Source organism: Ascidia mentula, chromosome 9 (genome assembly GCF_947561715.1).
Source record: "Ascidia mentula chromosome 9, kaAscMent1.1, whole genome shotgun sequence".
NCBI lineage: Eukaryota > Metazoa > Chordata > Ascidiacea > Phlebobranchia > Ascidiidae > Ascidia > Ascidia mentula.
In genome coordinates this window covers 10,103,514-10,129,510 of record NC_138574.1, presented here as the reverse complement: position 1 = coordinate 10,129,510, position 25,997 = coordinate 10,103,514, and the positions used below count along the sequence as shown (strand labels likewise).

Genomic DNA, 25,997 nt, shown 5'->3' with positions numbered 1-25,997 from the left:
CCTCCTGTCACTGTACTTTCGTCGAGTTCTCGTTTTATGCAAACATTGATATTTGTGACGAATTCTGCCGGATTTATTCTGCTACGCTCATAAGGATTGAAAAGGGTAGTCAGTTTAAAGCGGAAACATCTTTTCAGTATTTTTATAATTTATGCGCTACAAAATCCTTTTCAGTTTCTTTTCTGAATTGAGGACTTTTCCAACAAATGTTTCCTCCGCGAAACATTTCAAACTGTGGGGCATGCACCAGTGGTTAGTTAAAAAAGCTCACCGTTGCTGGGTCTCGAGACTTATACAGGGACCTAACATTCTTCAAATTTAAGGAAATATTGCACCTGGGTAGGCCAGTACACAGCAAGGATTTGTAGAGCCTCCCTGATGATCACGTAATCTACAGTTGGGCATACAGAGATGTGCGTCCCACTGCACCAGCATATGGTGCACAATTGTTAACAAACAGAGGGTGGGAGGCTTGTAAAGCAATTATCTTTCAACAAATTTTGATGCCATTGTTTGCGCGGAGAAGAGGTGGTTCTGATTTAGAATAGCATGTAAGTGGCTTCACTAATTCATATCTTCCTCAAAATCCTGGCTGGTTTTGAACTAATACGCAACCAAGGTATTACATGCCCCGACGGGGGACAACTAAGCATTGTCCAGAAACGTGCCCTGAATTTACAGGCGAACGAAGGGCCATAAAATCACAAATTAGTGTGCGGTTTAAAAATTTATTTGTCTGCAAAATCTTCCCGAAGTTTGCTGCCTTTTTAACTGAACTTTCAAAAGCACCAAATAATCAGCGAATATTAAAGATTCAAAATCATACTAGAACTGCCCAAGAGGCTCAAATTTATGCATCCGTGTTGACTGTAAAATTGATTGTCTTATGAAGTTCCCTGAAACAAGCTTGCTTCACAAAATAATTCAGATGTGCCTTCTGAAGCATTTTTCGCACAACAGGCTGAAAGTCTTTTTGAAAACCTCCTTTATTCCCGTGGTAAAATATATGGGAACTGCGCGAACCAAAAAGTGCAATGAACACAATGAGTATAAAGCAGTTACACTGATCAAGTGCTTGCACACAATGTCTTTCAACTCACGGAAAAGTCCGGTGGCTGGCGAAAATGCTCCAATTAAATACCATCTAGGTCGGCAGTGGTTCTTGGTTTCGTCTCCGAGAGGGAACATTTTAACCAAGTCGCTTTAAAGTTACCTCGTGCTTACGTGGAATTTCAACCATATTCACCATACAAGATAAAAGATATTGAGCACAAGCCATGGCGGGTGTAATCTTGCGTTTTGTTGTACGTTTTTGGATTATTCTGGTTTGATTTGTGTGTGGAATGTGATCTTCAGCACTTGGCACTTGTTAGGTTTTTAACTGGATGAGAGTTTGACTGATTACTTCGGTGTTTAATTCATACACGTTCTTGCATCAGCGCTGCTTCAAAGATTTTTCCATAACAAAGACTGTAAGAATATCTGGAAATTCCAGCATTTTTTCAAGTTTTTCATGCACCAATACATACTACGTCATATCCCCTAACCCAGCATGCTACGTCTGACTGCAGCACCAAATGGCCCATTGTGTGTAATGATGGTCTGGAATTAGTTCATACCAAAGCATGGGCCAGTACGTGAAACAAAGCATGTACGTATATACTAAGTTCAAATAACGTATGCTACTTATTTGCAGTTAGTTGTCATTATGTCCCGTTTTCGAAGCTAAAACGTGGAGCTCAAGGAAAAATGCGGTGGATGTGGTTGCACAGCGGGTGTATGATTGGGTCGGATTTAAACGGCGTCATAGCCACGTTAACGTACAGACTCAACCGATACCTGATGGCTTTAAAGTTTAGACCGTGAGAATAGCCCAACCCAACGTATTGCGGTTTCAACAACAAGCGCCCAATACCGTGTTCAACACTAATTTAAATGAAAATGCTACTTTCAATGTTGGGCAGGGAAGTTACGCAGAAAACCCAAAAATTATTGCCGACGAGAACAGGCTCCCACGGGGAGCATTGCTACAAAGTGAATAACAAGCAAACAAAATGATATATGTCGGGGTCACCAATTGTGCGCCGGGTACTAGCGGTATGCACACAGCACGAAATCTTGCATAGGGATCAGGTGTGATTGGATGTGCGTGTGTAAGGGTTCACAAACTTTTGTGACGTCACCATAAAATCGGAAGTCTATCGTAGTTTTGGAATCCGGGATTGTTACGCAATTTCCAGTAATCGCCAGCGAATTCCCAAGTTTCTTGATTGTCGGCCACGGTTTTCCTTAGCAACGAAAATGTATCGATTGTTAAGTTGCGTAAAGTCAATATATGTTAGGCATGGAGGCCTACAACGATTGTACCTGAAGAAAAGAGGCTCGTATTCCTCATTTTTGGCATCCCTTTGTTTTTTCTGGTCGCGCTGCAATTGTTCGACTCTGTGCTTCTCTCTCTCAGCTGAGGGGATGTCCCCGTCTTCCAAGTTCCTAAGATGCCAAAGAAACATTGTAAACAAATCTATAGTCGAATGTTTACAAGTGGATGCAGCTTTCCAACTGATCCAAAACCGTATTTTCAAGGATATATATATATATTTGTACAAAAGTCTGTGGTTTCTTAGGGTTTTAAATTGTCGTTTTTAGTCAAAAACTACATGTAAGGTCGCACAGCAGTAAGAAACGAAGTCTGCGAGTTAAAGGTTTACCTCTGATCTGGCCGGAATCTTGTGTCAGTTCGTGGTAAAAGGTGGGATTCATTTGCCTCCAACTCATTTAATTCAACAGCGAACCGAGTGAAACCGTAATAACGGTCGTAGTCGGGTGGCATGGCCCCTGTTTGCAAGAAAAGGTTTATTACCAAGGACGACAAATTGCACAAATATGAATATATTTAGTTTATAGGTAAAAATCATTAATGTTTAAAGTTCAAAATTGTCCGAGGAAAATACTATTTATGACTATTTGCACATGCAGATATTTAATATTTATCAGGTTTTTTGCTTCAACGTATAAATTTTACCCGGTCTCCAGATGCATTTTGATCTGTTGCCAACGCCGGAATAAAGTCCTTCGTACCATTTCCCATGCAAACGTTGTTCAACCTCACCATCCTTGTTAAATACCGACCCGGTGACTTCACCGCTCCTGTTATTCCAGTATCCGCTCTGTGTGTCGAAAAAATTCGTCAAATACAACAACTTACGCAAAGATAAAAACAAAACATTCGGCATTAATGAGAGCATAGATAACACTGACTCTGATCGTCAAGTACTCTTTGAGTAATTTTGGATTTCGGCATAAATTTGCAAAATATACTATTGGAAACACTGTTGCTGGTACCTTGCTGAAGGATATTTTGCAAACGACGTCGCGGCACGTGATCACCATGTCACCGTAATGCTCGATCCAGCGAGTTCCACTCATGATGTTGTGCACGCATGATGTAACTTTCTTCCACGAGTATTCCTCGTTGAATCTAGATAGGCCAAGAATTACGATAAGTTTTTACTATTGAGGAGTTTCCGAATTTTTTTTATCACGCGATATGTTCATCGGGTAACTTTTTTATGCATAGCGAGTGAAGTAATATACGAACTAAATATGACAAAAAATTCAAATATATATATAAAAAGAAATTTTCCTCAAAAATTTCAAAAATATTTTTTCAAAATTTTCACTAAAATTGATCCCTTTTTCAAAAATTAAAGATTTTTTCCTCCCAAACACAGGAGAAGAAGAACCCCATCAAACTTTTTTGTGCAACAAAATTGTTTGAAGTACCTTTCCAATTTGACATGAACAGATCCAATCGGGAATATTTCCATCGACTTGCCCCAAAACTTGTTCTTGAACCTGGAGTCTGCGAAAATAGGACAAAGTTAAAATCTCAAAACCCTTAAAAAATGAGTTGGACAGAGCTTGTCACCTTGCCAGAACTGGAAGCAATCGCCATGTGCATGGCACACGGAAATAGGAGGGTGGTGGCTCACTTGTTCAGCTATGAAACGGAAGCCCCTGAAATGCACAGAACCTTGTTATTCATAGAGTTATGTATACATATGGAGGACTGTCTACAAAAAGGGTCTTACAGGAAGCAGCACGGCTTTTGGTACAATTACATAGCAATCAGTGCGACTTTGGTAACATTTTTTAAGTATGAACATTCAACAAGAACTTGAAAGTCCACACAACGGCAACTGTATTCATTTTAGCAAGGGTATATTATATATTTCGTCCTTCCCAATGCAATAAATTTAGCGACAACTGGAAGTCTGCATGTTTTTCGTTAAAAGCAAGACAGTGGATACATTTTAGAGATTCCATTACAAATTTTTTATAAAATACTGTGTTTATTCACGGATTCGAGGATACAACATAGGTACGGGCTATCTTCACAGACCAAACATGCAGGAATACAACACGAATGAAGTTTTTTTTTAAAAGGAACAAAAAAGTGATGAATAACCCACCTGTCCTCCCGTATACATTCGTACGTCTCACCCAGTATCGGATTGAAGGGCTTCTGTCCAGCTCTAAATGGACGAACACAAAAACATGGAAAAATAACAACAGCCAAGGCCAAGTTCTCACGGAGCAACACATAACCGTGCCAAGTCTAAGTGGTAACGCTATAGGACGGCGGGTTTTTCACACGAGAGATTGCCAGAGGTCGGACGCGGCCAGTTAAAAGCACCTGTTTGGTTTGGCGATGTCTCGTGCATTCCCAAACAACAATGCCTTATGTTATGTTACAGCCATTCTGCGTATTCAGTCGACGTGACAAAGGGCGCCGGTGACGCCAGAAAAAAATTAAGGCTCGAGGTTATACCTTTAAGCGGTCAATAAAAATAAATTTCTGATTACATCATAAGCGTTCTGACTAAAAATACAATCAATCTACACCCGTAATGGCCGTAAATCACCTCATCACATGTCGGAGGTCACGTTATCGCGGTCTCACGTGACCCCGGGGGTAATTGTGATTGTGTGAATAAAGGAGAATACCTGTAGTAGGTGGAACTGTAGCTGGATACGGCGAATGCGGCAACATACATCATCCTATCGTGAGGGTCGTCACAGTCGTTCGCCTTCTCCAACAAGTCACAATATTCCAATTCCTCACAGAGGAGCTGAGAAATTAGCAACACTTTTATGTTATAGGAACACTAATAACGGGTTTACATATAATTCTGAGAATAAACAGACTTACCCATAGTGCTGAAAACATTGACATGTTTTATTCAGTTAAAACGTTTCGGCAAAAACTTATAGTGTTTTATGTTAACTTATTGATATTTAATGTTGCATTGCATAGTAAAGAAAGTTTTCAGCACAATAACGAAGGGTAAGTGAAATTGCGTTCCACAACAAAAGAATCAACAGGGGAGTTTTTTACGCAAAAAAATTTTGCTACATACGCAATGTTACGACGTGAAATAATTACATTAAATATTCTTTGAGCGCAAACAAGTGATTTTAATCGATGCCTACTGTACAAATCTGTTCGGGGAATTGATTAAACTTTGGCATGTAATTCTGAGAATAAATAGACTGGCCCATACTGTTGTTAACCTTGTCATGTTTCATGTACGTAAAACGTTTCGGCAAGAACTCATGCCTTCATCAGTTTGGCATGCAGTTATTCAACCTCAAATTTTGATTGAAAATATTTTCTGCATTGTTTCTTTATTGCGCATTAGCTGTTCATCGTTCTACCCGGTATTTAGTGACCGAATAACAGCACTTAATGCTTTAACCCGTAACATCCACATGTTTCCCAACAACGCATTTCAGAGCCGGGCCGAACAGAAGATTAAAATCAAGAAAAATAATACACGGAAACTGAGTTTTCCATAGAAATCACCTGCAGTGCGTTAAGCGGTTCGTTCAAAGTAACGGGCATGGCGACTTTACTCAGATCTTTTCCGATGTTTTTCTTTAGGATATTCCATAGACTAACGTCGGTGTCTGGCCGCGGACAAGGCAGACGAGAGCGTCGCGAGCTGTCCAACGATTCCGGTGATATTTCCTCGACCTCGTACGGCACTGTGACGTCACAAAGGATGTTAGTGACGTGCTGAGTGATTTATGAAGGGGAAATGCGATTTTTGATCGGTTGGGAGGTAAAATGTACGTATTTTTCTTGCAGTAATTGCTACGTTAACGCTTATATTCTCAATAAATATTACCTTTTTCACAATTATTCAAGCAAAAATGCTTGCCTCAACGCAGCTGTTGACTTCTTAAAGCAACAAAATAAGCGTCACATGGTGAGTATATAGTTTGAACAACTGTAGTTACCATTCATTTTAAATACAGGCAAACGCTGTTTAAAACAAATGGTGACATTTACAAACGATGACACATTTTACGTTTTTAGAAAAAAATGACGCGTTCTTGCTCTAATTAGACTTTTTGTAAACGTCAATCAGAACCCAACATTACCCCATAAATAAGTTAAGCTACAATGAAAAACACAGGAAGCACCGACCCAATTGTGCCTCACATACGCAGTACTACGGGTGTAATACAACATAATACTGACCGGTTGTGATTATAGCAAAGGCTCTGCGGTCTAATTAGATGTGGTTAACCACACGTCCCATACACGTGAATAAGTCTTCATGGTTTTAGTGTCAACAAACAACGCATTTTTTTTCTGTTATGCTTTAAACAAAATATAAATCATATAGGCGTGAAGATACATCTGTATATAGGAGACTTTTAAAAACACATATACTTCTGATTAGTAGGTAGTGTTCAAAAAAAATATCAGTAGACGAAAGCTTTCAAAGAATCGCAGATTTTAAAGAACAGTAACGGACTGAAATAGATGTTGAAGCCCGTATTAAGTTATAGCTACTGTTGTCGCCAGGCATTGTAAATTTAAAAGAGCTATCCACCTATAGCGCAATAAAGTCCACGCAACTTTTGTTTCAGAAAAACAGTTCTTTTTAACTCGTATCGAGTTGAGTTTACTTACGACTTTGAGCTGATGTTGATTCGCTTTCGGACATGTCACTTGACGCATCATCATCCCCCACTTCAGAACCCTAACAATAAAAACGCAACAAGGTTATTGTATTGTTTTAAGCTCAGCATATACTTTTAAATGAAAATCACTTTATGAAGGTAAAAAAACGACAAAACGTGGCAATTTTACGCTGGTTTCGCGCATTCTTGTGAGTCGTGGTATTTTTATCGAAGATTTCAAACTATAAAGATACCAAAAAAACTTTTTGAAGAAACAACTGAAAATAAACCGTCACCATAGCTGTACTGTTACATATACAATTATCATTGTATTTCAAAATTAAAAATAATCTACCAACGTGACCCCTACTTAAAACGTAGCCATGCGACCGAAAAACAATAAATCAAAAAATCGATTGAAAATCTGCGCCCTTCCGGGGTCGATTTGACCTCGGGTTTTACGAAAATTAGGCTATTAACTCGAATCGATTATTGCCCGGCAATGAATCCAGCTACAGGCAACTGGGTTTTGTAGGCAAAATCGTTTCCAAGTGACCACGATATGAATTATTTACGAAAAGCTGAATATTCTTTCAAATTCTTAGATTAAGCATTTGGGGAGATAACAGTTTGTCTAACTTAACATTGAAGCTTTGGTGGAACTAGCTCCACAAAAAGCTTGCAACGACTCTGGCGATGACATAATAATCCTTGCTTCATTTATAGGCTAAACGAATGACCTCGCATTAAAATAGAACTGAATCCCAAACCAACGAACAATCAACACGAGAATATAACCCATTAAAGCTTAAATACCTGCATATCTCAAGGCTTCAATACGTAATTCGGTTTTATTGAAATGAGTAAAACACATACGTCTGTATCTGTGGTGCTATCCTCGTCAGTAAGAAGGTATTCTTCCGCGTCGTAAAACATCTCAGAAGCAGTTTCGGTGATTGAGAGCTGACTTTCCGAAGATAAGTGGCTCAGCATAGGTTTGGTGATCTGCACAACAGACTGAATTAATCCGAGTAAAAGCTGTTGACAACAGGACGCACGTGCGATTACCAACGCCTTGAGAGTTTTTGTCAAAAGGATTGTCTTAATGTACACCATCAAGTAGGGTCTGGGTAAAGGGAATTCGGTGAACATGAAATGTTTAATATGTTTAGGACAAAATACAGCAACTTTCCACATTTTTAGAAATTAAATCAAATCACTTTTATTTTGCACGCAAAGTTACTACGCACATAAGAATACACGTGATACATAATATGGCACCGATAAAACCATAAAGGTTGTCAAGTCAGGCTCCCATGTGAAGGTAATTCTCAGTAGGAAAGTTAGAAGATACCAACAGTATTATGAGACGTCATAGTACAGTTACTCTGTCAACAGTGTAATTAAATAATAGGATCCATGTACAGTGCTGCGTTTGCTGCCAAGCATATTTTTTAATAGGAATTGCTCTTCTGGCAGTTTCGAAAGAGTTGAACCCTGAGGAAGTCTCGCCGGTTGGTGGACGAAATGTTGGTTTCAATACTTTCGAAACTTCCAGAAGCCAGAAGAGCAACTCCTATTAATCGATGCATGTACATTTACAAACGTTCAAGTAAAAGAAATGTTGTAACGCCAGGAATCTCAGGCAAGATTCATGTTTAATAAAGGCACATATTCCAAGACGACTATTGGTTGGGTTTTAAATTTAGAAATCATTGGATAAATCTGTGCAACTGTCCTTGCTTTATGTAGATTTAACGTTGGGTTCGTCGATTGTTTCATTGATTCGCAAACTCTGAGCCAATGCTCTAGTTTTGTGATTTCGGGGCAGAAATGTGGAGAAAATGTTACTCACCCCAAACTTTCTCTTCGAGTTGTTGTGCGTGTTCTGATGCTCAGGTAGACTCGAATCCTGGTGAATGCGATGAAGTCTAGACCGCAGCTCTTGATTTTCACTCGTCAGCTATACACGGTAAATATAAAAACACGTAACTATTAACATTTCCCCAGCAGTGCTAAGGCTGGTCAAACATGGTTCAAAACATTGGGTAAGTTGAACGTTCTGGCTCATTCTACGTAGAAAATGCCAGCGATCACTACAAACGGTGGCTGCAAACTTAGCAAGCATTAGCAAAGAAGTTTAACGACCGGCGTAAGTCAATAAACAACAGCGGCCTGTTCTATTGACCGTGCCATGTCATTAGCGTTCCATTGCTCTTATGGGAAAGCGATTAGTATTGATTATTGCCTGGCTTAAAGCATTACAGAACAGCGCGGCCAGTCACAACTTGTTGGACGAAAAGGCAGTGAATCCTTGTTGCGGGTTGAAAATGAAATATTTATGAGGCCACGAGTTCCGTAAATTGGTTACGACAACAAATCTCCGTCTGGGAATCACAAGGGCCGGTCGTTTTTACCTGCATAAGTACGACCTTACTGTCCACTCACAACTAAATGTTGTCGGCTTTTCGAAACTGGGCTCTACTTCAGCTCGCTTGTGCACGTTTATATTTTAAATTGTGCTGCAATACTCTTACGACGTTAGCAAGGTGCAAAGGTGACACCCTACTATACAGTAATAACGTCGCAACAACCCTGCAGAATCGGATGCGTGTTTAATTATTCAACGTGCGGTTTCAGAGGATAAGGCATGGGTGATGATAATTCCCTTGTGCGAGACGGTCTAGTCGCAGGGTCGGTATAAAGCAGTTTAAAAACGCTTGAATGGTAACAAGAAGGTGATTTGTCGTGGTCACGGTTAGTCTTATGAGCACCAAAAGAAACTCACTCACAAAATCGGATAATACACGGTTGCCTATGATTTGAGATTTTTCATTGGCAAACAAGCGTTAAGGTGTATTCAATTCTATTCAAACGGCCTAAGCACACAGTACGACTATCAAATATTAATTTTAGGTGTATTGTAACCCTTATGCTACCTGTTGTACAGTGTTTTTGAGACTCGCCACAGCCGATTGGTTCCTTTGGGTTTCATCTTTACTAACAAGATTCTCTTGGACTGTGGACAGGGATTTGTGAACTGTACAACAAAGAAAATATTAGTAAAAACCACATTGCCAATACGTTTGTGGACAATAATATACACTGTTGCGACCTGCAAAGTCTCATAAGAGCAGCTGGTGACTGTAGCGCTGAATTAGCTGGTAAACTTGTAAGGCCCGGAATTCCCTACTTTGTGGTACTTTTCAGTCCACACCAATCCGTTCGGTGCCACAACTAGGTGTCTGGCAACAGAGACACACCCCGTGTAGCGCACTATAGCCAAACATGTGTTTGGTATTCAACAGTGTTGTAGGCACGGGTGTCACCCAAATCATATAAAAGCATAAGAGCCACTGTGCGCGGCCGAATGATTAATTATGGCCGTTATGTTTCAATAAATGTCTTTTGTCGTGAATTTCGAAAAGACTACAGCTTACCACGAACATGGCGCAATTACATTTGTATGGTAATGGGAAAAACTCCGGGAAATCAATAAAGAAATGGCGTCTTGGAGCAACTTGGCACAATCGGCACATCAACTAATGAAATTCTAGATTTACAACGGCGCAACATGGTAATACCAATCGGCACTACTGATATCATGAACAAAATACGTGCACTGCTGTTGCCTTGTATTGTAAACACGCCAGGCGGGGATTAACGCTATTTCGACCGAAAGTTTTTTACAAGCGTAAATTTGGCCGATGAGTGTCACGAACAAAAGTCAATAAACGACTTGTTTCTACATTGATGCGAAGATTTCGATCCGATGCAAATTTGGTTCTACGTAAGTTCCACTGGGCTGTTAAACCCAAAATTTCAAACCGATTTACACGACAGTACATAAAGTGCAAATTTGGTTCTACGACGTTATTTGCTGATGAAGACAAAACCATGTTTTAAAAGTTGAATAGCGTGAAGATATTGCGAGGACCTAATACATTCATATACTATCATCTACACAAACATGCCGCCGAATCTAATAAAAATTAGACAAACTGATTGTTCGAAAACCTCAAAACTTCCTCGAGGAGGAAATTGTGACAAAAACTGTGAACTGTTGAATTACAACCGGTTCTGAATTCTTATGATGGAATTCTTATGACAGAGAGATAGTTCAACGTAGGAATACGCCCAAGGCCATTTACAATAAACTCAAAGAGACAAAGGTAATTGCGCCTAAGCGCCGTAACCTTAGTATGTATGTGATTTAAGGACGCGATTGGAAACAGTTTACTTACAACCAAGATATAAACCACATTCGATGGGGTATAAATTAGAAGGTTTCTTTTAACTAAAATACAGCTGTATTTTGAAACTTGGGTTTATACGTCGTATAGTCTGTATTTTGTTTCCAAAACAAGTTGTTAACATTTCCACCTCGGAAATGTACAGTGTAAAATATGTAACACAGGAAGAAAGATAAAACATAACATACTTTTAATCGACTTTGGTGCAAACACATAGCGATTAGTCAGTCATTATTTGATTTCTATACATGACGACCACAGTATTGTTCGATTGATATGCCAGGTAATATCAGCATTGTCGCCTCGTCATTTTGAGTTTAATTCTTAATTCTATGTACGCGACCACTGAAATTTTCTATAGTTTAAATATAACAACCCTATACTTACTAGTTACTACACGGTACATTTGCTGTAAGTTTTAATGAGCAGACTGTCAAGCCGTGATTTCAAGTTCATTGGGTTTGTTATCACATACACGACCTTGGCGGATATCCAGGCGTTGAACTTGCAGGTTGAACTTACCTCTTCTTGCAGTAGCGAGAAACTTGTCGTGTTTGCTCGTGAGTTCGCAAACACGAACATTCACACTGTTGTTTACGGCCGTCGACGAAACGGAGAAGGTTGATGCTCTCGGCGGACGAGGATGGGTGGGTGTGCAATGCTGCGACTTTGATACCTTCATTTTCAATGTACATGTACGTTGGGTTATTGCAGTGTTTCTCAAACGTTTTTTCCCCCTTACAACCCCCTGAACACCTTAGTAATTTAATAACATCACCTCAATCGAAAAAAAAATTATGATACAAAGTACAATATCAATGTGATGGATAAAGCAACAACACCAGTTTCTTCAACTTTATTTTACACATAAGCAGAAATTGTAACATTTGTTCAACCTGTGGCCACCCAAGCTGCCCATTTTTCTCTGGGCCCCCCACCCAAAAAAAAACATTTATTCTCCAGCACCCCCTTTAATTTGCAAACATACCAGGGCTCAACCCATAATAGTAGATATTTTTCTATTAAGTAAAATCTGTACATTGCGGTTTGTTCAAGTTGGAATGTGTTCTTAAGGAGGTTTGAATGCTGTTTGTTCCCCATGGAGGTTTAATAATTGAAAATGAGTAAGAAAATGTCATACAAGGAAATTTAGATCTGAAGAGATCCCCCCAATAACAGTATTGGCAATCATACAACAATAGGATTACTAACAGCAGCACATACAAACAACCCACCTTCAAATCCTGCCAATCATCTTCAGGACAGGTTGATCTTGAGCTGAATGATGTGTCACTCAAGTCAGGATTACTGTGGCTTAGACTGTGTATGTTGTCCAGTGATTCTGGGACCTGTAACATAATGATAGTGACATGCTGTCCGCACCTATACACATTGTCCAAATATACATGACCAAAAACACAATGCTCTACATAAATGCACCACAGATATTGGCTAGATATCAACCTGGGCACAACACTAATGTCCTATGGTTCCACTATATATATATATATATATATATATGTTTTAGATATAATTTCCACAAATTATTTTCGTTTCCGTGTCTTGAAAAGAAAAATCAGTCATGCGTCCCTTCTGGTTGCAGCAATTAAATTAAAACCTGGCAACAAAAGGAATTAGTCCTTCTTTTGTAGGTATAGGCACAGAACAAGCACCATATATACATATATATATATACCTTAAATCCATCAGGTGACAATGTGTCCAAGCTGTTTTGTGATGTGCCTACAGTAGCAATAGCATTGGAGCTAGCAGACGAGAAACTGCTCGTCGCTTTGAGGTTTTTCTTAGCTGCCTTTTTTGATTGTTTCTTTTCCTTCTTACTCAAACTGGGTGAGGGTGGGATACTTGTGAGGGACATTAAGTGAGTGGCGGAGTCAAGTTGAAGATCTCTAAGTAATCCACTCAACTGAAATAACTCCTTTTCGATTTGCTGCAGGTCTGAAATTGACAGAGGTTTTGTTATCATGCCCCAAAGATTCTATTTGCACTTTAAGACAAGTAACACATTACAAAAGTCGTTTGTTAAAGTAAAATCTGTTTTGCTACAAAAAATCTCTTATAAGGCTTGCAATGCAGTTATGTGTATTAGTATGTTTAAATAACAGTAAACATAATACTTATAAGGAATCTGTACTGCAGGCATGTCACCATTAAGAAAGTACAACAAAATCAGCTTAAAATAATATTCTGATTAGCAGATCTAAATAAATGGACATACAACATATGGTGTCCATCATCATATCCTAACACTCTATGGAGCTATAATAACAAAAATTGACATTACAACCTACCATGTGTGCATGATTCGAACACATCAAAGTCTTTTGAAATGCTTGCTGGTCCATCACTTTCCTCACCCATAGCTGAAGATGACTTTGAAAAAAAAAACTCGTTTACTCAAATGGGGCATTGGTTAGACCAGAGGTGAAAAAACATTTCGAAATAATTGACAGGTGTGTCGATGCATTAAAGTGGACATAGACTGTATTACACTACAGCTTATAAAACTGCCCCACATGCAGGTAATAACGTTTTAAGAACTTTAAATTAAATTTACATTAAACAGCAGTTATAAATAATTTTTCTAAATGATACCAATTTATATCAACCCAAGACAGGCCAAATTTAATGACCCAAATGGGCCACGCCTGTGGGTTAGACACAAAATTGGCATGTCATCATTTAAGCAAGAATACTTACCCTGAATGTCTCACAGGTGTTTGAGTTGGTAAGTGTTGCATCCTTTTTTAATTCATTTTGCCGGTATTCTCTATGTATTCTGAGGTATGATACCCAACTTTGGTAAACTGGAGTGTTTTTAATCTACAATATTAAATGAAGTAAGCACTACCAAAGTATGGGTAGTAAGTGTCCTTTAATAACATTTAGTGCAATAAATGCTTGGTTTAGTTCAAAAAACAACTTCAGGTGCGATTATGCCTTTAGTACAGAGGTAGCATTTTTACCTTAATATGAAATATGGTGTCCTCTGCGTCAAGGTCTATCGTTTTGCTGTTCTTTTTTGTTGACATGACACTTAAACCTACATCCATCATTCCATGAAGTTTGTTTTTGGCAATCTAGCACAAAAAAGGAGCATGTTTATTTTGTTTGCCTTTGGCCAATGTGTATTGGGTAGATTCAGGGGACTAAATTTAATTCTCTCACAAAATTTGAATAACTGATGAAACAGTTTGTTGTTGCCAAGGAATTTAATCAAATTTGGACGATTAATATATTTCACTAACATGTGATCACATTTTCTGTCTTCAAAAATGAGTCAAGGTCATATCACATGAGATAATGATATCTCACATGATCTAAAGCTAGTTATATGACAAAAATGAGAAAATACTTCAAACCACATGACTGCTGAATTTACCCAGCAAATATTTGTCATGTGACAGTCTGCCAGTACTACGTACAATAATGAGAATGTCAGTGAGATCATCCTTGAAAAGTAAACAACCCAAATATAGAACTTACCCCTTGTGGTGTTTTTGCATACTTCAAAAAACCAGCCTCCAGTAAAAAATAGCGCTGAAAAAAGTCACATGGGGTTATAAATAACTTAGTCACAGCTATGTCAGGTGACACATTATATTAAAATTAGCCAACACTAAATGAAATGCTTTTTCTGTGAAAAGTTCCCATAATTTAGAATACACAAATACAGTTTATACTCACGTCATTTAAGACATAAAACAAAAGATTTATGAAAACTATCAAAACTTTGGGTGTTTAGCTTAGTTACACTCAAACCTTGTGCCATCCTTTCATTGGCCATTTCTTTTTTTTCATTAGGTATCCTTCATATTTTTCAGGAGCATTTTTGCTACTTCCTTGAACGGGTGAAGAGTTCCATTGCTAAAATACAAAATGACAATACATTACGTTTTTATGAAAGTGTAATCCAGCATCTGTTTTTAGATTTAACATATCACTTCATGTTTTATTTGATGTTCCAAATTTCATTTACATTTGATTTTAGACAAATGTGTAACTTCAAAACCTTATCAAAGCTATGTATCATCAGTTTAATGCACAACTTTTAACAAATCTAATAGCTTGTGCCTCAAAATTGTTAACAAGGGCACAATTTAAATTATATACCTGTTCCCCAGATTGGTAAGTTTGGTATTTGAGTGGATGGGTTTTTTTTGGCCAGAGTTAAGTGTGTGGACAATCGCAATGTATGTTAATGCATCAGTTTATATTTATTACGCTGATTATCGGTAAATTTCAGTTTTTATCTTGCATAAATATTCTGTTTACCTCAGAATCCAACGTTGGTGCTGCGGCCATTCCAACACTGTTTCCTACATCCACCACATGTTTAATTGTGGACATTGTAGGTCTGCACCCAGTTTAGTACAAATTCCACCTAAACCTTTAAAAACATAATCGGATAAGTATTGTAGCGAAGCATAAAACAGAACAGATAATCACTCAAAGGAATGCTGGTATAGCATATCCTTTTCAACATGAAATTTGAACAATAGCCTATACTTTCTATACAAATTAGCCTATAGGAGATCAGATACGCAAATCGTAGATAGTATATACGAATGACGCTGCAATATCCTACCGCACTACCTATAAGCTAAATAAGTGACTGTGCTTAAATACAAAACCAGTGAAATAAGTGAAACCGATACCCAACAACACAAAGGCGTTCTGAAAGGGATATTGTAACAAACCCCATCCACAATCACAACACCACCACACTAAATTGCAAACCGAACCAACTCCACAATTGCGACTCAGTTTCATTTATTTTTGCCGACAACGTCCACAAAAATCGTATCAAATACACCGACGTCACAAATTTTTCAATTTTTTAATAATTTTAGTCAGAAGCTAGAAAAAGAACTACGCTTGAGCAAGGTTGCACAAAAAGGGTTAAACCTGGTGTGGTGGACCAGGGCCCATAAATACCAAACAAGGGAGGCCATGAATATTACCATTTGCTTTGAGGCTAAAGGAATCCCAACGGAAAGTCCAGCTCTCACCTACAATCTCATTCAAGAGCCTCGTTTATCTAATGCTGATACATAAAAACTACACAAGAGCTGCAACGAGTCAATCGTAAACGGAGACCAACCAGTAGCTAACCTGCCTGAAATTTTGGTGCAGGTGGTTCGTGTTTACGTATAGCTCACTTGATGAATAATAAGTTAGACCGAAAGTTTCGCCTTTTGCTTCGTGTTGTTTTCACTGTTATAACCAACTAATTTGACGCCATGAGCAGACTTACTTTATTGAATAGAAAGACAGGTATCATGCGGGTATAAGAATGTGGGTATATATCAATTATAGTGACTAAAGTAAGAGGAAAGCGTTTTTATTAAAGAGTCTTAATAAAAATATATGCCGTCCAGCAGGATTCCAGAAGGCTGTGCGAGGAAAGAGGAAATAAGTAAGGAAACAAGCATGTTTTCTTCCTGTTGTCACAAAAATTTTCGTTTTGTTTGATATTTTTACTGTTTATAGTTCAAAGTTTTAGACTCAATTAGACTTTTTTTCATACTTGTTCTCTAAAATATAGAAATCACCTAGTTGGAAAGAAAGAAGAAAACGTTTTTAGCAAAACTTCCGCACAAAGCTTTAAGTTTTATATACTGTGGTAAAATGAAGGTTATAATTGCGGGTTTTCCCAAAACTGGTACCAAGTCAACAAATGCAGCACTTCAAGAGCTTGGATACAATACGGTCTACAGTTACCTAGACCATGAGTATTGGCATGGCGAAGAGTGGATGCAAATACTCAGCAAAGGTGGGGGCACAGAACTGTTTCGGAAGATGTACGAAAACGTCGATGCAGTTGACGATTTGCCAGCGTTTTATTTTTGGAAAGAAATTCATCAAGCTTTTCCCGACGCCAAAGTAAGTTTTTGTAGCCACCCTCTGACAGAGTATTTTTTGCTGAAAGTAATAAAGCATGCTATGGCTATTTTTGAAATAAAAGGGACATTATATGGTCGTATTTAAGTTGTAACTTACATTTGCAGATAATTTTAACTATACGGGAAGAAAGCGAATGGATCAAGAGTTACGAACGCCAGTTACATGACATAAACAGTAACTGGATGTTTGCCATTGCGAAAGCAATAACACCCACAGGTCGCAAAATTGGAAAGTCGGTTGTTCTGCGCAGTAAGCAAAACATGCTGTTTACACTAAAATATTTGTAACTTTTAACATGTATGCAGACTGTGCAATATCAGGCATATGGCAGTTATCCAGCTGGTGTAGGATGCCTATCAACGAAACAATTCTGTGCATCAAATATCGACATCAGCATTTCGCAGATATCGTGCAAGTATGGTATAGTTTTAAGCATGTTGTGTTTATTTGTAAATGCCTCGGTAACAGGCCAAATACGAAACCTACGAAATAAAAAGCAATTGTAACAACAAAACGTTGAAGGTACGATTTCCGCTTTTTCCAAAATGCAAATTTTATTATCTATGGAGAAATATGTTGCAGAATAGTTGACCAATTTGGATCAGTTTGCACCGAGGTGCGCTAGCATATGTAGCCTATATTTCTATGTAAGTTTAACGCAACGATCATGCAAACAGCTCAGTTAGTTGATGTTTAATTCAGAAAAACTATATTTTGCCTAACAAGGCATCACCAGTTTTTGCAACTACCACAGGTGAAAACAGAAACGAAGAAGTTAAGTTACTTGACGCAAAAGTAAACATATGTCGCTATGTTGAACTTACATAGAAACACATATCTATGGAGAAATTTTACAAAGTTTATTATCTATACTGCATTTTTTCTCAATGCAGAATGCTCCACCAGAAAAACTTCTTATGTTTCACGTGCAAGAAGGCTAGGAGCCTGTGTGCAAGTTTCTTGGTGTTGAAATACCGAATAGTCCATTTCCGCACAAAAACAAGAAATGTTCTCTGCTGAAAGATGCAGCTCAAAATAATTTCATTATGAAACAGATGATTTTTGAGACCAAAGTCATTTGTTTTCTAATTGTAATTGTCGTAACAACACTCCTACCGTTGTACGTTTTGTTGTGGCAGTAGGAAAAATACTTTTCTTATTCGTTTTGATTTCCGGACTAAATTTGTTTGTTTGAAAGCCTTGCACTGTTTGTGAATTAAAAAAAATAAAAAAATATATTGACCTTACTATTTATGCTTTTAATTCGAATCACGGTATACATACACAGTACATCATGCAATGTCGTAGAAATAGTTGCAATAAATCCGTAAAATCACCTTTCGGCTACACGGCAAACCGGCTAAATTCCACGTGTTTATCTTTCCCTGAAGCTAAACTCGTCTGGAGTTTTCTCGCGTGACTTTGGCAGTTGGTGATGAGGTGTGCGGGACAATAGCCTTCGTCGACATCGTACTTAAACTGCTAAGTATTGTAAGCTTGGGTCTATATAAGTTTTAACAAGCGTGACATTAAATGATTTAATGCTTGCTCAGATTAAGGGTTATTCGGCTACATTAAACGAAAGTATTTTGCGCCACACATCTGTTGTGCACATCCCATTTCTCTATGTCAGTTTAGATTTTCGAATGTCCCGCAAAAGATATTCATAATTACGAAACTTCCTTACAACAGATAAGCTATAGTGACCATCCACGGTCATTTCAAGACTTATTGGCCGCAGTAAAAGCGCAAACCAAACCCATGTATAGCTGCCAGATGTGCTAGTTGCCGTTAATTTCAGGCTTTTTTCTTGAAACAAAATGTAAATTTTCGTTATTGGTGCTTCGTACTTTAATTTTCTTGGACAATTTCTGCTTTGCCTGAAAATATTTTCGACAAAAGGAGCTACTGCTGCACTACACGCGTTTTATTGAAGAACTCCTATCTAAACCAATGCATTTTTAACCAATCTTTACCTGCAGCATTGTGACGTCGGACCCATTGATGGCATTAACCATAACTTAGTTGATATCTGTAACTGACTCTTTAAGTGCAAAAAAGTCACTGGTAAACTCACCCAAAACCTAATATGTGGTTTAGATTTTGATTATAGTAAATCAATTAAACAATGGTTGAATTAAGTGAAAGTCCAATTTCCTCACCTGACAAATGTGTGGACCAACTTGTGATGGAAGACATTGTAAAACCAAAGAAGGTCAAGAAAACAAAGAAGTCCTCTGAAAAAAAGAAAGAAAAGAAAAAGGTTTGTTTTATTTATTGTGTGCCAGATTGGTTCTCGATATTTTTTCCAATCCGGATTGTGTGTTCTAAGTTTGTGCCAATGACATAAATCTGGTTGTATGAGCTTGCCATAAAATGCCAGCAAAAGGTTTTCATTTATTAGGTTTGGTGATGGTTGTTTAAAAATATATATAATGCTGTTTAGGATAAGGCAGCAAACAAAAGTGGAGACGAAGAAGAACCTCCAAAGAAAAGAAAAAAGACTGAAACACCAAAAAAGAAGACTAAAAAGATAAAAGAGGTAACTATTCAGTATGGCAACCAACATATGCATGGGAATATCTCAAAAATATTATTTTGTCCCCAACTTAAACAGGACATTTTTCAATTTTTGTACACTAATATGTGTTAAATGTTTGCTAGTCCTCGCAATAGTTTGCAAAAGCACATTTTAAAACTGTCTGATTTTGTGTGCCTGTCAGTAGTTTGTGGCCATCTTCTGCGAATAGGCATCATAATTAAAAATATATATTTATTAACTAAGTTTTGCCACAAACTCTTTAGGAAATTGTTGTGGAAGACATTATTGGCAACGAAGACAAAGAAGTGGTTCCACCAGTAGATAAAAATTCTCCTGAATATCTTGGGGATTTCTCAAATTTTCGTATTACTGACAACACCAAACTCCTTTTGAACAAACAGGGTGTGAAATATCTGTTTCCCATTCAAATAAAGACTTTCAACCATGTTTTTGATGGCGAAGACGTTATTGCCCAAGCAAGTAGGTTTACTTTAGCTACTGTTGTTACGTATACTGTGCAATTTTTTTGTAATTCATACAATTTGTAAATCATTTTAAAGTAGAAACTATGTAAGTCTTGTTCACACCAAAGCAAGTACCTTAAATTTTAGCCTTTAATACCTTAAATTCGTTACTTTTATGTTACCAATAGTTTGTGCAGTTGCACCTCTTTGGCATAGACCTAATTTGTATAGATACCAAACTAGTAAATGCTGTTTATATTATATATAGCAAATATAGCATATTACAACAAATGATTTGATGATATTTGTGTTCTTTTGCAGGAACTGGAACAGGGAAAACAGTAAGTCAATCATTTGAAATCATTCCAAAAATACCATGTCTCACTACATTTTTGTTTATAGCTTTCTTTTGCATTGCCTTTGGTTGAAAAGCTTCTGTCAAGTGACACTAAGCGAGTAAGAGGCAGGGCCCCGCAGGTAATATCCATGATACACTTGACACTGTGACAAAAAAAATGCCCATTGTTAAATCTTTTTAGGTTTTGGTCATGGCACCGACACGGGAACTTGCTATTCAAGTTCATGACGATTTCAAGGATATTCGTCAAAGTTTGTCGCTCGTATGTGTTTATGGGGGATCACCATATTATCCTCAAGGTAGGTTTAATTGCCTGTGACTAATTATGTGGATATTTTTAAACTTGATATTATTGTAGAAAGTGCAATGAGAAGTGGTGTGGACATAGTCGTGGGGACCCCAGGCAGAATTCTTGATCATTTGAAGTAAGTGTGTCATGGTTTCGAGGGCGTTGGAATAATTTTTTTGGTGTATTTTAAACACACATTGCTTTGTCATGAAGAAAGGGAAATCTTCGTTTGAATGAGCTTAAACATGTGGTTCTTGATGAGGTTGACAACATGTTGGACATGGGCTTTGCTCCGACTGTTGAGGAAATTTTGCAGTACGGTTACACAGAAGGTACAAATGTGTCGTTAACTTTACTGTATATACATTTTTACTTTGAAAAACAAAAGATTTTTTACTATTTTGTTTCGAAAAAAGCTATTATATGCACCAAGTAGCGAAATGTGGAAATTAACTGTTGTACATTTATGGTTGGTTAAAAAAAATAGCAAATACTTTTAGCAAATATTTTATTAATATAATGTTTTTGTTGCTGCCAGGCATATTGTAACTTAATAATCTGTTCTTCTGGCAAAGATAAAACGTAACTTTATTCACCGACGTTTCGCCTGTTGTTCAACAAGGCTTCCTCAAGGTAATGGTACAGCACACAACTAACGCCAAAAAACATGCCAACACGAAAAGTTGGTTGTGTGCTGTACCATTACCTTGAGGAAGCCTTGTTGAATAACAGGCGAAACGTCGGTGAATAAAGTTACGTTTTATCTTTGCCAGAAGAACAGATTATTAAATATTTTATTGTCAACCATTCACAGTGCATTAAGAATGATCCACAGTTGTTTAGATATTAATAATTGTAATTACTAACTTTTACAAATTGTTTTTGTAACTTTTACAGAACGTGATGAAATGCCCCAGACACTTCTGTTTTCTGCAACCTGTCCAAGATGGGTGTACAAAACTGCAGAAAAATACATGAATGCGGATAAAACAGTGCATGTGGATACAATAGGGACATCATTAAACAGAACTGCGACTACAGTGGAACATATGGCTATCCGATGCCAGTACAGTGACAGGGCAGGAATTATAGGTAAATAAATTCAATTGTCAAAGGTAAATGAAAAGTTGAGTATATATATTTCAATCCAAAGTGTTGAGTACAAAATGGCAAAACCTGTTTCCATTTTGATAATTAGCCTTTGGAAAATCATAGGTGTTTGGCAATATTGAAATGCAGTGCATTTTGTGTTTTAATGCTAGGGCTGAACACTACACTTTTACAGTTGTATCTTTATCATCCATGTGATAATTGTTTTGGAAAAAGTCTAAAAATGGTTTAAACAATCTAAATCAATGGTCCAAAAACCTTTCTTGGCTCATTGCATTCCTGTGTAATTTGTGAATGGCGGCAAACCAAAAATGCTGCATTCAGCCTTTGTATTTGACACCCATGTCATATAGCATTAATCATCGAACAAACTGTATGGTGAATATAAAGAAAAGCTTGCGACACCCCTGGTAGTTATAATTGGTCACTGATCGAAATATTGCAGTGAAAGTGGCATAAAGCCAACACCAGGATCAAAAATTTATGCCACAACACCCTGTTTGCAGGTGGCGTTGTTCAACTGCACAGTGGCATGCACGGGCGTGCAATGATATTCACAGATACCAAAAAAGAAGCCAATGAGTTGGTGGTATGCGATGCCTTGCAACAGCTCAAAGCCCAAGTCCTCCACGGCGACATTGAACAAAAACAACGCGAAATTACACTGCGCGTAAGCAATGAAAATCCCAATTTGTGTTGTTTGTTCTGTGGTTAAAAATTACTTTCTCTACAGGCGTACAGGGAGGGGACTGTAAAGTGTTTGGTTGCCACCAACGTGGCTGCGAGGGGTTTGGATATTCCTGAAATTGACTTAGTTATACAGACGAGCCCGCCACAGGTGAGCTAACTCAAAAACTTAGTGAACACCAGTTTTTAAACATTGTTGTTCGATCAACAAATGTATTGACAACGCAAAAAAGTTCAAACACTAGTTTGCACACAAATTCGTCTGTTCTAGAATTGGGTACTATTCCTTTTTTAAAATTGCCAAAAAAGGTTTTGATGTTTTTGCATTCGCTTCTTAGTGAACAATTCGCACGACCGACAACCTAACGTCGAATACATCCTGTCGTAACCCATCTGGTTTTTTATGTGTTTATGTCATTTTGTTTTTTGTGTTTATTGTCCATTCGCGTAGTATTTTTTCCCAAAATACAAATGATTTGATTTGCGCACGGCCTTAAAATATATTTTTGTATGTTTGTATCAGCTTTATAAAAGCGTCTACATAACAGTTTGTTTTTAGGATATCGAGTCTTACATCCATCGGTCAGGGCGCACGGGCAGAGCTGGTCGAACGGGTGTTTGCGTGTGTTTTTATAAACCCAGAGAAGATGGAGCGATACGGAAAGTTGAACGAACAGCTGGAATCAAGTTCAAATTTGTGGGACCACCTCAGCCTAAGGTAAGAAACTTACAAGTTTTATGCCCTATTTTGACGAGACAGAGTCTTGTTAGAATTTTGTTATATTACAATTGTAGTAAAACACCTAAAAAACTGTAAAGTATGTGCATGGACAGACCAATTTGGTAAACATACGTTAATTATTTTCCTAATTTGTAAAGTCTAGTCAAAATGTCCACCATTTTGATGGTTTCATGTCACACATGATAAAAAAATACCTAAACTTGTTGTAGCCTTTCGTAATGTTTGAGTGTAATAATCACCTTTTCCATGAAAACTTGGATATTGTTTGTGTTGTGAATTAATGTTCGTCGTTTTAGGATATTGTAAAAGCCTCGATTCAAGACGCGATGACGTCACTTGATACAATCGAAAAATCCGTGACTGCAGAGTTTATGGAGCAAGCGGAAGTCGTCGCCGCGAAGCACGATGGAGGTACGGACAACGCAATATAGTTAGCGTTGAAATGACATTAATCTCGATTTTGATTGACAGGTGCCATGGAGGCGCTCGCTGCCGCCCTCGCGTGGATATCCGGTGCTGGAAAAGTAAAATCGCGATCCCTGTTAAGCTCACAGTTGGTAGGTTGTGTACAAAGAGTTTAGCATGTTGCTCAACAAATAGCGTGGCTGTACCTGTAATGGAATATAATATGTTCCCAAACTTAACCTGTGTAAATTGCAATTGCTACAAGTAATCCCAAGTCGTTTGTTTGGCGTTGTTCATGATGAATATATATCGCCTGTATTTACAGGCATCACCGGTATCGCTAAAAACACAAACAACGCAGTTTAAAAACCAACATAAAAATAACTTGTATGTAATATACCTCACATACTGACAATCAGATTAAAAAAGATTGAATGTGGTGAGACTAATTGTCGGCTTCGGCCAATTGTAAAATAGGAGACACTCGGTAAAACGGCTGGATTCATCACTACAAATAGCGGTACATTGTCACAATTTTATTTCGATATGTCTGTGCAGGGTTACACCAGTTGGTTGATGAAAGCAAACTTCGAGGTGAAGTACGCTGGGTTCTTCTTTTCTACCATAGAAAAGAATGCTAGCAAGGAGTTAAGAGATGCTGTCAGAGGATTGAGGCTGACTTCAGATAAACAGGTGCGGCTTTGTATGTGATACACCGAAGTAATGATGATCTGGATGGATTGCCGTTAATTTAGAATGAAGTTTATTTTATTCCTCAACAAACAAATCCTTCCGATTTTTGCCAGCTAAAATTGCGGCGTAAAAAATCGACACCAGTATCTTGACCTGTCCAGCTTGAAACGTTGTTTTGAGCTGCATTTTGGCGGCAACAAGCACAAACCCTTATTCGTTAATATTGCTCTTTTTTGTTTAAAACATGGGTTCCCGTGGCAATTAAAACAAAAATTGTCTGTCTGTTGCACACAATAGTACTGTTGTTGCAATAAATTATCATATCCTGATACACTTACTGAGCCCGTTAATACTACAGGGAGCCGTGTTTGACCTTCCAAACGACTTCACCGAGCAACTCGAACAGTACTGGACAGACTCCGCTAGTTTAACTCTGTGCAAAGCCGAAGAACTTCCCGAGCTGTTGGAGGACAACCGCGCCCCCCAGCGGTCAAACAACCGGTTTGGAGACCGCGGAAATTCAAACTATAACAGGGGCCGTTTTGGAGGTGGCGGCGGCGGTGGTTACCGTAACAACGGGGGAGGCCGGGGACGATTCGGGGGCCGCGGCGGGTCCGGGGGCTCAAGAGGTGGGGGCCGCGGGGGCGGTTTCAAAAGAAAGTGGGTGGATGTTTGATTGGGTGTTTAACGTATTGCCAACTAGGAACATATTGTGTTACCTGCTGTCGCTGGTGTATTGACGTAATAAAGAGAACTAACGAAAATGTTATGTTACTGCCAGGCATACTGCTTCACCTCGGTGAATAAAAGTTACGTTTAATTGTGCCAGAACAACAGTACAGTTAAAATAAAAAAACTTAAAAACGAAAATGTTGGTTAACTTTTGTTTGTAAAATGTTTGGGTTTTGCAAATCAAGTTGCTGTTAACAAAAGTGAATACAAGGCCAATGGTTCCCAACCTTAATTCTATTGGTGCAAACTTTAAAATAAAAGTCATTGCTGTAACGAGTATTCCACATTCAAACCTTTTTTGGTCGACTATCTTTCGTGTAATAACTTTTTGATCATCTGTTTTGTAATAACTAGTTTTTTTGCTGAAATGAATTGTTTTCGAGCAGAAAGCCTCAAAATAAATAAATTTGTTTACGTGTCCGACGTGAACTGCAGTTAAATAAAGTTTCTTTTTTAAAAAAATTCCAAAGTCAAGGTTTTCTAATCCTACATTTGAGGGGGTAGAAAACCTGTCACCATTTAAGCTCGAGATAACTTCTATGAAACAAATTGTGGCAAATACACTACAAAGAACTTTAGAGGCTAAGAAGGTATAAATCAAGGATAATAAAATCGTTCCATTCTTGTTTTAAACCCGTTATTATTATTTCGACCTTGGGCACACAGCGTCGGACACTTCAAAAACCTTCCGTCGAAACCTAATCCAGTTCGTATTTACCAGAAGCTACCTTGACACGATCGTGTAAATAGGTCGTTGACAAAATGTTGTGCTTGTTGTCGACGGTGCGAAACATTTTGTTTGACCAACAAACGTGCGAA

General features: G+C 38.0%; 3 protein-coding genes across 3 annotated transcripts; 2 read left to right on the top strand and 1 right to left on the bottom strand.

The window, feature by feature from the left end:
• Positions 1 to 989: 989 nt before the first annotated feature.
• LOC145914402 (oxysterol-binding protein-related protein 6-like) lies at positions 990 to 15,642 on the bottom strand. The gene is made up of 23 exons (XM_083002235.1): positions 15,525 to 15,642; positions 15,012 to 15,116; positions 14,736 to 14,789; positions 14,216 to 14,329; positions 13,950 to 14,072; positions 13,541 to 13,622; positions 12,925 to 13,187; positions 12,464 to 12,577; positions 11,751 to 11,904; positions 9,915 to 10,015; positions 8,831 to 8,938; positions 7,852 to 7,980; positions 6,986 to 7,055; positions 5,867 to 6,048; positions 5,008 to 5,132; positions 4,473 to 4,535; positions 3,929 to 4,017; positions 3,784 to 3,862; positions 3,343 to 3,478; positions 3,023 to 3,167; positions 2,709 to 2,835; positions 2,368 to 2,490; positions 990 to 2,288 (listed from the first exon to the last, which is right to left on the bottom strand). The coding sequence occupies exons 1-23, from the start codon at positions 15,597 to 15,599 to the stop codon at positions 2,180 to 2,182; spliced, it is 2,670 nt and encodes an 889-aa protein (XP_082858361.1). The 5' UTR covers positions 15,600 to 15,642; the 3' UTR covers positions 990 to 2,179.
• A 1,238-nt stretch (positions 15,643 to 16,880) lies between these two features.
• LOC145914566 (uncharacterized) lies at positions 16,881 to 18,097 on the top strand. Its single transcript, XM_083002388.1, has 5 exons — positions 16,881 to 17,135; positions 17,261 to 17,405; positions 17,462 to 17,571; positions 17,625 to 17,678; positions 18,050 to 18,097. The coding sequence occupies exons 1-5, from the start codon at positions 16,881 to 16,883 to the stop codon at positions 18,095 to 18,097; spliced, it is 612 nt and encodes a 203-aa protein (XP_082858514.1).
• A 1,165-nt stretch (positions 18,098 to 19,262) lies between these two features.
• LOC145913373 (nucleolar RNA helicase 2-like) lies at positions 19,263 to 25,470 on the top strand. The gene is made up of 16 exons (XM_083001002.1): positions 19,263 to 19,419; positions 19,603 to 19,698; positions 19,962 to 20,178; positions 20,484 to 20,503; positions 20,565 to 20,639; positions 20,702 to 20,819; positions 20,879 to 20,945; positions 21,023 to 21,141; positions 21,707 to 21,901; positions 22,426 to 22,589; positions 22,653 to 22,757; positions 23,166 to 23,324; positions 23,645 to 23,759; positions 23,820 to 23,905; positions 24,312 to 24,446; positions 24,805 to 25,470. The coding sequence occupies exons 1-16, from the start codon at positions 19,285 to 19,287 to the stop codon at positions 25,120 to 25,122; spliced, it is 2,124 nt and encodes a 707-aa protein (XP_082857128.1). The 5' UTR covers positions 19,263 to 19,284; the 3' UTR covers positions 25,123 to 25,470.
• Positions 25,471 to 25,997: the final 527 nt, after the last annotated feature.